The 11,909-nt window shown below is 43.7% G+C and overlaps 1 protein-coding gene across 2 annotated transcripts in view; it reads left to right on the top strand.

The window, feature by feature from the left end:
- Positions 1–1,927: 1,927 nt before the first annotated feature.
- The window catches only part of TOM1L1 (target of myb1 like 1 membrane trafficking protein), a 56,522-nt gene continuing 46,540 nt past the window's right edge, over positions 1,928–11,909 (top strand). The window contains exons 1-3 of one of the 2 annotated variants that reach the window (XM_002925535.4): positions 1,928–2,149; positions 4,455–4,539; positions 6,770–6,848. In XM_002925535.4, the coding sequence (XP_002925581.1) occupies positions 2,092–2,149; positions 4,455–4,539; positions 6,770–6,848 (222 nt within the window). In that variant the 5' untranslated portion in view covers positions 1,928–2,091. Of the gene's footprint in view, positions 2,150–4,454; positions 4,540–6,769; positions 6,849–11,909 lie in introns of those variants that run through there. The other variant, XM_019806276.2, reaches the window with a different exon arrangement.

Raw genomic sequence — 11,909 nt, 5'->3', positions numbered from 1 at the left:
TCATGAAAATTTTAAAAAACTAAAACAAAAGAAATGAACAAACAAAAAAAACCACCTCTTACATAAGAAGTAGCAGTTATGTTAAAAATCTGTCCAGACAGTTGGTTCCTTCCTAGTTCTCAATCCCTGTTGGAAGGCCACTGACCACCAGTAGCCACTGCTAAAGTTAACTTTCTCTTTAAGATTGTTTGATTGTAGGGTTCAGAGAAGGCGAAATATTTTCCTAGAATCTATAACATGGAATGGAGATTAGGTGGGTGATGTCACAAAAGAGATTTTTAACAGTGTCAGCAGGCTGTAGTTATGCCTAAGGTAGTGGATAAATGGCACCATCTGAAACAGCCACTCACCCTGGATAAGCAGGTGGAGAAGATCAGTTACAGGTAGGACCAAACCTATTATAAGGAATACCATCACAATAACGACGTTTCATTCTAGATTTTAGAATCCCAGGTATTAGCTCACTTAGGTCAATGAAATAAGTCAAGCAGAGAAAGACAATTATATGGTTTCACTCATTCGTGGAACATAAGGAATAGCAGGGAGATCATTAGGCGAAGGAAGGGAAAAATGAAGGGGTGGTAAACAGAGGGGGAGATGAACCACAACAGACTATGGACTCCGGGAAACAAACAGGGTTTTAGAGAGGAGGGGGTAGGGGGATGGGCTAGCCAGGTGAAGGGTATTAAGGAGGGCTTGTATTGCATGGAGCACTGGGTGTTACATGCAAACAATGAATGATGGAACACTACATCAAAAACTAATGATGTATTGTATGGTGACTAACATAGCATAATAAAAAAAAGGAAAAAAAAATTCGAAATAACAGAAATAGAAAAAACTAGTTAACCCCTTGGCCCTACTACAATTGCTTTTGATGTCTATTTTAAAATGTAAGACTAAGGACATAAGTCAGAACAAGCCCCCTTTGATCTCTCTAGTCATCATTTCCAGGGCCAAAGAAGGGCTTGTAGAACTGGCCCATGCTGACCACAAAAAGCAAGGTCTGGAGGGACCGGAAGCCCATCTTATGGCTAACTGCCATCACCTGGAGACACCCGACTCTCCAGCAGTCTTTGGCATCACTGGAGATTGTTAACATGGCTAATCAGATGTTAATTGCATGCACAGGAAAAGGAAATAAATTCTGCTTCTGAAAGGCAGTTGGAAAGGGCTTGGACTGCTCAGGCTCAGATTTACATTCCAAAGCAGTTCTGAAGCCAAACACACTCCCCGCCGGAGCTGGAGGAAAGCCCCTCTCCTGTCCTCAGCTTTACTGGAAAACACAACTCCCAGGAGGGAGGGTTAGGAACCCACAGTTTACTTGGCGGCGCCCCGTACGTAGTCCCTCACGAAGTAGAGGCGAGACAAAGGACCCCGGCTCCAGGGGCGTCCCTAAATTAGAAGCCAATCCCTCTTCCCATATATCACCTCCTTTAAAGGACAAGGAACACACCTCCCCAAGATCTCTGGGGTGCGGGTGGGGGTAAGAAGTATTTCTACTCAATTCGTTCAATGGTTAAATATTTATTTTGTGGGTGCCAGACACTGACCTAAGCGGTTTACATCCTTAATTCTCACAATAATCCTGAGATTTGTGTTATTAACCCCATATTTCCTTCTCTACAAAGGGGAGCAGGAGGCGCGGAGAAGAGCAGTAACTTGTGCAGTAAGCGGCGGCATCAGAGCACGGGTCTCTAATCCCCAGGCTGTGCCCCCACCCCGCCCCAGGGCCACCGGCTCCACGGGGGCGACAAGCCCACCTGGGTCCTCAGCCCGCGCGCGCCCGGCGGTTCTCGCGGGGACTCCACGCGGCCGCCGCCGCCCGCCCGCGCCCCCTGCAGCCCGGAGCGCCGCCTCCTCGCCGCTCCCGCGGGGCACGTGGCAGGTGCGCTGACGCCCCGTGTCCCCGCCCCCGCGCCCCACGCCGGGTGCCCGGCGCCCCACAGCGGCCGGGCAGGTCGCGCAGCCTCTGCAGAGCCCCGGGAAGCGCCCGGGCGAAGAGGAGGAGCCAGGGGCACCGAGCGGGTGGAGTCGGGAGCCTGAGAACGGTGGAGGCGGATTTCCTGGGCCCGGCTCGGTGGGGCTACTATGGCGTTTGGGAAGAGTCACCGGGATCCCTATGCGACTTCCGTGGGCCACCTCATAGGTAAAGAGCGGGGGAAGGAGACGCCAGGGCCGGCTTTGGGGGCCCGGGGGCCCCTTCCCGCTTGACTCCATTCTCGGTCTCATCCAAGTTTGAGGAAAGCCTTCCCCTCCCCTTGCAACTTTCCCAGGGCACCCGAATCCCACCCGGCCCCTTTGAGGCATTTCGTTATGGCTGACTCCCCCTGGAGCCCCTCCTTACGGTCTGCCTCCCTTTTGGTGCTTCCTGGGGCGTGGAACTGAACAGGTGAACCACGCACGAAATTCAGGTGTGGAGTGTCGGGGCCTGTGCAAGAAGAAAGGGGAAACTTCTGAGCCAGGGGAAAGTTGTTCCTCAAGTGCACTGCTCTCCCTCGAGGGCCAAGTGTGCAGTGTGGCTCTGTCGGTTGTACAGAGCCCGGGAAAGACGGCTCAAGGAGGTTGAGTGATGTGACTTCACTGAGAGAGACAGGTCCCTTTAAACCCGTTCTGTCTGGCGCCGGGCCCTAACAACCTGAGTTACTTTTTCTGGGTAAACAAAGAGAATGAAAATGCCCAGCACTGGAGTGAGGGAAGCAGGGAATAGAGGAGCAGTCTGGGGTCACAAGAGGCCTCTGGAGGGACCACGCAGGTATTTGCCTAAGTCCTTTCTTCTGTGGCTGTACTCCGAAGAATGTAGTTAGGGAAGCAGAAACCAGGGACTGGACTGTTTTTACCAGCACCGGCTCCTTTCTTCCTCCTTGCGTCCAATCCTCCCTTGGGAACCGGGTGTGGCACAGGGCCTGTGGATGCCAAGCAGAGCGTGATAATGTCAGGAACTTAGTGGGGTGAGGAAATCCTGAGAACCTGGTGGTTGTAGTAAGAAGACTCCGATTTGGACAGTCTTGTCTGCAGCTCAGTTAACAGGAAACAGGCCAGGCAACCTGAACCTTATAAGGTTCCCCCATCTTTAGAAGATGGTGAGAGTAGCAATCACTGAGGGGAAAATGCTTTCTAGACCATTGCGGGCTATATCCCTACTGGATATTAAAATGAACTTTGAGCAGAAATAGATTCAGACTGCATCTTCCTAGGGCTGATGAATTATTTAATCTGTAAATATTTGCTGACTGTCAGCTATATGCCTGGACCTGGATGAAGCAATGAGGAAACGTTCTCAACCCTCAGGGAACGTGCACTCTTATAGGGAAGACAGACACAATTAGGTAGTGACTGCGGTAGGGTACCTTTGCGATACAAGAAAACTGCAAAACACTCAAAACTTAAGAAAAGGGAGAAACTTTGTCATGGCTTTTGAGGGGTGAATAGGAGTTTTCTAGGAAGATGGGAGGAAGCGCAAGGAATAGAGAGCAAGGAATCTGGCAGAAGGAACAACAGTATTTGTCTAAACAACACAAAGTTGTTTAGCATTGTCCATGGAATGCCAAATTCAAATAGCTCTTTTCCTATATTGGAAGCAGGCTAAGCTCTGGGGTTCTCTCGACGAAACCCTATTCTTTCTTCCTCTTCACTATCCTTTTAACTTTCTCTCCATCCCCCTAGACCTCATGTTTTCATGCTGAGGATCTTCTCCTTTCTTGAAGGAACTATATTAAGCTCATTTAGGTTGTGTTCTATTACTCTTCCCAGATGGCATTTTGTGTTCTTAAGGAGAATTCTGGAGAGGGAAAAATATGATTGTTTGATGGGGTTCCAGGTGCAGAAGCATTCAAGTCTGCCTAGTGCACCTTTGGTTAGTACAGGTGCTGGTAGTGACCTTGCTTTAATACTCAAGGACACAGACAATTTCAGTAGTTCTGATTCTCTTTCTCAACATGCTCCCCCCAAGAATAAATGACTTAAAAAAAAAAAAGACATCAAATAACTTAAATTCTAATGCTAGTTCTACCTTGTACTGGCTGTATAGCCTTGGGTAATTTCCTTAACTTTTCTGAACTTGTTTCATCGTCTGTAACAGTGGGTTAAATGAAGTTGCATAAGATAAAATACTTTGCACTATGCACTTGGCTTTGTAGGTGGCTGCTCCGTAGGTGCTTGTCTTCAGAAAGACAGGCCAGCAGATGGAGATTTAGCCAACCCGTCCTGGCCCTACAGCCGGGTGTTGAGCCTGCAGCTTTTATTAATAGGTCATTCATTACTGCTGTAATGGCAGCACTCTAAACTTGGGTTCTGATTGATTCCCAAAATACTGGGAATTGCTCAGGGAAAAAAAAAAATCTTTGTCTTTTGGTAATATAAACTTCATGGTACTTGCTAGTGAACCCCAGGAAGATCAGACATTTTTTATTCTTTTGTAGCTCAGACTCAACACAACAGCTTTTTCTTTGCAGAAAAGGCTACATTTGCTGGAGTTCAGACTGAAGATTGGGGCCAGTTTATGCACATCTGTGACATAATTAACACTGCCCACGATGGGTGAGTACAGAGTGTGGTGCATGCATTTGCCTCTGATAAGAAGCCTCGCAACTACAGCACGTTTTTTTCTTACACTCTTTGGTTTTCTTGTTGAGTATTTTCATCCCCCCGTTGGGCACCCCTATGTCTGGTTGAAACATAAAGACGGCTGCTGATTTCAGCATGTGGACTATCTGAGAATCCATTATAATTTTTCTCTTTGCCTTTTCTTTAATAGTTTTAAATTTTGTCTTTGTGAAGCTCCAATCCCTTTTTCTTTAAAGAAAGCAGAATTGTTTCCTTCTCTAGAAATACCCCCTGTTCTGATAGCCAGTATTTTATGCTACTGAAACTGAAAAATACCCAGAAGCTGATGAACTCCTGATGGTGACCTGTCCTGGGTAACTGTCATTATTAACCAGTAAATAATCCAGCAGTCTTTTTTCTCCCCCTCCTTATAAGACAATTTTTTCTTAATGTCAACTCGCCCACGTTCATGCTATGTTCTTAAATGATGTGCGATCTTTTGTTATGCTTTTTAGACTTTAGGGAATTAAAGCTTTAAAAAAAAATCAGTAAGGCCAACTACTTGTGACTTTAGTCTGAATTACAGGTTGTTGTAAAGGGATACAATTCTGTTAAGTTTCCTGGGCACATTCAAGTGATAACTGATAGCAAAAAGATTTGGTCTAGTTTATGTTGATTGTTGATGGAGAAATCATTACACTTAATTACTGACTATATTAAATGAGTGTATTAAGGTTAGCACTTTAAGGTGTTTATGGTGTTTTCCTATAATCTTGGTTCCTCTGAAACTTTTCTTCATGGATGATATTAATTTCTTCATTGATAATACAAAAAGGGAATCTCAAAGTAAATTTTTTCCTTTCAAAAAAGTATCTTGGGGCGCCTGAGTGGCAGAGCGGTTAAGCGTCTGCCTTCGGCTCAGGGCGTGATCCCGGCGTTATGGGATCGAGCCCCACGTCAGGCTCCTCTGCTATGAGCCTGCTTCTTCCTCTCCCACTCCCCCTGCTTGTGTTCCCTCTCTCGCTGGCTGTCTCTATCTCTGTCTTATAAATAAAATAAAAAATCTTTAAAAAAAAAAAAGTATCTTTATTCTTAAACTCTTCTAAGAGTTTAATTCTTGATTCTATATGTGATTGTTTTAGAAATATAGTCTATATATTTATAGTAGTTATAATTCTATCTAAGCATGTATAATTGTCATATAATAGAAATTCTACCCATGCAAACACAGACAGAGTTGGAAGGTATTATATAAAAAGAATTTGTATTCTTTTTTCAGTTTTATTGAGATAGAATTAGCATACAGCACTGTATAAGTTTAAAGTGTATAGCATAATGATTTGACCTAGATATATTATAAAATGATTACCACAATAAGTTAACATCTGTCACCCCATATAGTTACAAAAAAGATTTTTTCTTTCTGATGAGAGCTTTTAGTGTCTACTCTTAGCAACTTTCAAATATACCATACAGCAGGGGCGCCTGCGTGGCTCAGTCGTTAAGCATCTGCCTTCATGCCCAGGGCTCGATCCCTGCTCTGCTGTGAGCCTGCTTCTTCCTCTCCCACTCCCCCTGCTTGTGTTCCCTCTTTCACTGGCTGTGTCTCCCTCTGTCAAATAAATAAATAAATAAATCTTTAAAAACAAATATACCATACAGCAGTGTTAACTATGGTCATCGTATTATACCTTACATCCCCAGGAGTTATTGCTCTTATAGCTGGAAGTTTGTACCTTTTGACCACCTCAAAGTAAATTTTGATTCTCTACTTTTACATAATTCTTTCTTTTATAACGTAAAATGGTAGTCTCTCAGAAGCTGACCTAATTAGTCAGAATTCCTCCTACCTCACCCGGAGGGTGGTCAGGAAATAGTCTTAATCAAAAATGGTAACCTTCATTGTTTTGGGAATTACATTTCCTGTAAACCAGTATTGTGCATTGATAGAGGAATAGGGATATGAGTGCATTTCACATGTAGTGCTTTCTAGGTAATATTATTATGTAAATACTCTATTAGAGTCTCTCGAGGGGATAGATAGTATTGTCTGCCTAGATGTATGAGGAAACACTTGTGAGAAGTTAAATAATCTGCTCGAGCAGAATCAAGACCTTGGTCTTCTCCTTAGCCGCTCCTTTTTTCACAATGCACATTGGTTTTCAGAGACTGCTTATTTTCAACAATGCCTAAATTGGTGATTTCACTGTATTTATTGCTGTAGGCCAAAAGATGCAGTAAAAGCTTTGAAGAAAAGGATTTCCAAAAACTACAATCATAAAGAAATCCAACTCACCTTGTCAGTAAGTACTTTCAATGTTATAATCAAAACTCTAGGATTTCCCAAACCACAGACACATATTTGTTTTATGTAAAAAAGAAAAGAAAAAAATATATATTATTCTGAGATAATAGAGCAGCAAAAAGTTATTTAGAGTATGAATTAAAACTGAAAATTACAGAATTGCGAGGGTTTTGCTGATTGTCATAGCATTTAATTTCGTGGAAAGAGTGTGTTCCTGGAAAATCAGCTTTTCCTGGTCAGGAGATGGGAACTGATAATTCAAAACTTGTAGATACTGAGCCAGTCAAGAAGTCTGTGTATGTATTGTCCATGAGGAGAACTGAAGTCTTGAAAAATGCTTCCCTGTTAGCTTTTTACCTCACTTGAACAGCTCTGTGGAATTCTGAGGTGCTGGCAGCTCATTAAGTTTCAACCAAGCTCTCCTGCATGGTGTAATTTGGAGACTGTTCTTTGTTGGTTTAAATAGTGCTGTGCACCTTATTGTCTGTGACTTGGGTGTGGGCATTTATTGGATGCATTCGTGTTTTTCCCCTCATCCTCGGCCATATGACCTCTTCAGTCACTTTGGTGAGTTGCCATTTTTACTATGGTATGTTTTGCCAGCCCTGCCTGCTGCCTGAGAGTGAGCTGTATGGCTTTCTCATTTCTCCCGCATGCCTTTGTTTACCGCAGCCAGGCCCCAAGCCACAAGGTGAGGGCCCTAACCAGCCAGCATCACCCTCCCCTTAGGGGCTCTGGGAGTTTTATCAAGAGGACTCTGGGGCTGAAGTGCACACAGCTGCAGTGTTTGAGTTTCATGGGGAAGAAGCCTCACCGCTTGCTTGGAGAGTAACAGAATGAGAACAAATGAAATGAATTGAATGGTCTTGATACTATCTCCGAAGAAACCCTTTAAGTTAGGATGTGGACATAGTTTTAGAGACCTTTTCCTCCTTTACCTCTTTTTTTTTTTTTTTTTTAACACTTCTCCCTTGTCCTTTTCTCATAGCAGCCACCTCAGGGAGGTCCCAGAGTGGAGGAACTTGAGAGATGAATAAGGGCTAAAGCAGAACTACTAGAACCGTGGGTTGATGATGGGGGAAAACCTCTGGTACCTAATGGATGCCCTTGACAACCCCAGGGAGCAGTTCTGGTCTTAACTCTATTTTACAGATGAAGAAACTGAGACTCCGTGAAGTTGTGGGGTCTTCTTTATCTCCATTATTTAAGAGGCATAGACAAGATTTCAATTCAATCCTCAGATTGTAAATCCCAGGCCCTTACACCATACCACTTTGCTTCTCGGAATGGATCAATCTTCTTTGAAGAGTGACGACTGTGTTTCATTGGTGTCTTCAGCTCTTTAGTCCTTGGTGCAAGACCCGGTACATCAGTGTATCAGGGACTGAGCTGATCGACCTTCAGCCCCCATCCCACTCTCCTCATCTCCAGGAGGTCTCTGGGGCTAATGGAATATGCTGTAGAATTGGGGTAGAAAGTGATATAGCTTTTCCCTAAAATGGAGGGGATCTAGGCTATCTCAAGGCTGCTGAAGGTTTGGAGAATTGACTGAAGAAGATAAGGGCAGAAGGTGAATTTACACTACCTATGTTTTAGCATATTATTTCACCTTCTACAGTTGTTTATTCTATATACCGGATGTGTCTTTTTCTTGTGGTATCCAGCCTTCTTGGCATTTCTGTGGTTGCTTCTACTCTGTCTCCCTATCTTTCTCCATCCTGCTTCCTTCTTCTGATATTGAGCTGGGACCCTTTGCAGAGGAAGAGGGTTTTTCTAGAGTGTTGTCTCTTCTGGCCGTCCCGTTTCTCTTTGGGTTCACATTCTTTCTTCCCTTCAGGTAGTCTGATCTCTCAAGCCGTATTAGCTAGCTGTACTAGCTGCCCGTTCCCATTACCCGTCCCACCTCAGATAACTGTACATCTTGCACCTCATGTTTTCCACACCAAAACATGAGAACGAGCAAATCTAAAACCCATGCCAAAATAAGGGGGAGAGTCATGGGTTAGGGATCAGAATAGCTCCTCATTGTTAGGGTCAGAGTTCATTAAGGTACCTTCTTCTTGGGTTTTCTTTAAACAGGACTTTGACTCTTGATAGCTTCCTGCATATTTGCCCAGTCACCTCACCCCTGACCACTCACTGCATTGCAGAGGTGTTTATGGCTTCAGAATGGACTTTAATATTAACTTAAGCCAGACGTAATTATGAGGGAAATTGGTCACAGAAGGAATCACCCAATGTCTATCAAAGCAATTAAATGTTTACCAATCGATTCTTTAAAAACGAATCCTCTTGGGGCGCCTGGGTGGTGCAGTCGTTAAGCGCCTGCCTTCGGCTTAGGGCGTGATTCCAGCATTCTGGGATCGAGCCCCACATTGGGCTCCTCTGCCGGGAGCCTGCCTCTTCCTCTCCCACTCCCCCTGCTTGTGTTCCCTCTCTCACTGGCTGTCTCTCTCTCTGTCAAATGGATAAATAAAATCTTTAAAAATAAATAAATAAAAAATAAAAACGAATCCCCATATATGACACTTCTATTTTATTACTCCGAAGTGATGAGAGCCTGTCAAAGTCAATTATAAATGTTTTTGAATTATGTGTCATTTGGTTTCTCCATGGACTTGTTGGCTTTGATTAGGTCTTTGACGGGATTGGACTACACTGTGATTTCCTACCAGCAGTTGGTGGAGAAGTTTTGTCAAGAAGCCAGTAGTTTTATTTTTTAAAAAGCATTTTGTTACCAGGCTTCATAACTCTTAGCCAGAGGCTAACTCTTTGAATGAGTCAATTGTGATAAGTCTCAGCAAGATACTATTATTGTCAGGTGGAAAGCTGTTGAACAGGTTCCTGGAAATCAATTAATTAATAGGCCTTTGTGGGACACCACTAAGGTGGTGAGCTGTGGGATGCTTCAGAATTTGCGTAAAATGTGTCCATTCCTCCAGGAGCTCATTGTAGAATGAGCTCATCCCCTAGCATGGCCACACCTTGGCAGGGGTGGTATTCAGCTTTGTGTGGCCCCAAAGCCTGGTTTACTGTGCTTGGTTCAGAAATTTATTGCAAGGACTAAGGGGCGCCTGGGTGGCACAGCGGTTAAGCGTCTGCCTTCGGCTCAGGGCGTGATCCCAGCGTTATGGGATCGAGCCCCACATCGAGCCCCACATCGGGCTCCTCTGCTGTGAGCCTGCTTCTTCCTCTCCCACTCCCCCTGCTTGTGTTCCCTCTCTCGCTGGCTGTCTCTATCTCTGTCAAATAAATAAATAAAATCTTTAAAAAAAAAAAATTTATTGCAAGGACTAAAACTATCAAGTAGCTCTTTTTCCAGTCTTTCTAAGAAGAATACTATATCAGCTAATCAGCCCATTCTCTCCCGATACTAAATTGTCCATGGCAACCGATGCTCAAAATAGTTAGCATTTCTTAAGGCCCTACTATGTGTCTGGTTCTTCATATACATTCTATTGCATTTAGGCCTTACAAGAAGTCTCTAGAGGGAGGTATTATAGCTCATTTTGCAGATGAGAAGACCGAGGCTTAGAACAATAAACAACGTCCAAGTCCAGCACAAAAGGAGATTAGCAAGGCTTGAAGTCTTATTCTCTTTAGTCTCTCTTGGTCCCTTGGCTTCTAGGTTCCCTATCCCACCTGAGATTATGGTGTCTTAGTTGTCCTATTTCCAAAAATAGGTTATCTGAACACAGATAAAAAATTGTACCAAAGCCCAATTTTAAAATATGTAAAAGCAACGTATTAATTTTTCCAATTTGCCACAATAGATTCTAGTGCTTATCTCAGTGGGCTCTGGGGCGAAAGAGGTACCGGTGACATAATGAAAGAGATGAGCTAGAAGTAATTAGTCCTGAAATTCTAGATTCCAGTGGGAAAACAAAGGGCCGTGATTTGTGATCTCCAGATGTTAACTTTCTCAGCATTTCATGTTGACTCTCTGATTTTATGCATGTAATCACCTGGGACTGTTACCCATTACCATAAAATCTCAGTGATCCAAAGATAAAAATTAGTTTGTGAAATATTTAGCAAGAAACTCCCCATTCATTTTACCTTTACAGAAAGGAAGACTTGGCGCCTATGTTGCCTAATGAGACTGCCTAACGGGTTGGATGAAGTACTTCTATAAATTCCCATTGAACTAGGGGTTCTTTTCCTCTCCATAATTCACCTAATAACTCCTCATAATGCATCCAGCAAAAAGTCATTGGTTATGCAAGTTTTCAACTTAACTTTCTCTAAACAACTTGCTTTAAAATATTCATCTCAGGGGCGCCTCGGTGGCACAGTGGTTAAGCGTCTGCCTTCGGCTCAAGGCGTGATCCCGGCATTGTGGGTTTGAGCCCCACATCAGGCTCCTCTGCTGTGAGCCTGCTTCTTCCTCTCCCACTCCCCCTGCTTGTGTTCCCTCTCTTGCTGGATGTCTCTATCTCTGTTGAATAAATAAATAAAATCTTTAAAAAAAATAAAAATTAAAAAAAATATTCATCTCAATAGGTTGTGGATTTTGTTTTTATTTTCCTTCACTTTTCTGTGTTTCAGGGGCCTCTGGGTTGTGCAGTCTGTTGAGTGTCCCTCTCTTGGTTTTGGCTCAGGTCGTGATCTCAGGGTCTTGAGATGGAGCCCTGCATTGGGCTCTGCGCTTAGAACATGGAGTCTGCTTGAGATTCCCTCTCCCTCTGCCCCTTCCCCCTGTTCGTGCCCTAGCTTGTGCATGCACTCTCTCTCAAATAATCTTTAAAAATCAATAAATAAATATTTTCTGTGTTTCAGATAACTAGCCACATGCATTCAGTTTTTGTATTTTCTGATTGCCTTCTTAGCCACATTGCCCTTAAAACTACAGCTCTAATACCTTTCTTTCTTTTTTTTTTTTTGTATTGTCATTCTAATGACACAGCACAGAGCAGGGCGGAGAGTCCATTTTCAAGGCTGCTTTTCTGCGGAGTTGATTATGCCTATCCTGGTCACATTATGGTTTCTGTGACCTTTCTATCTTGAGAGGTGGCAGCATGGAAAATAGAGATTTAACTTTGTTTTTAGATCACGTGTA

This window comes from Ailuropoda melanoleuca, chromosome 13 (assembly GCF_002007445.2).
Source record: "Ailuropoda melanoleuca isolate Jingjing chromosome 13, ASM200744v2, whole genome shotgun sequence".
NCBI lineage: Eukaryota > Metazoa > Chordata > Mammalia > Carnivora > Ursidae > Ailuropoda > Ailuropoda melanoleuca.
The sequence above is the reverse complement of the archived record's forward strand: the minus strand, read 5'-3'. Positions and strand labels throughout refer to the sequence as shown.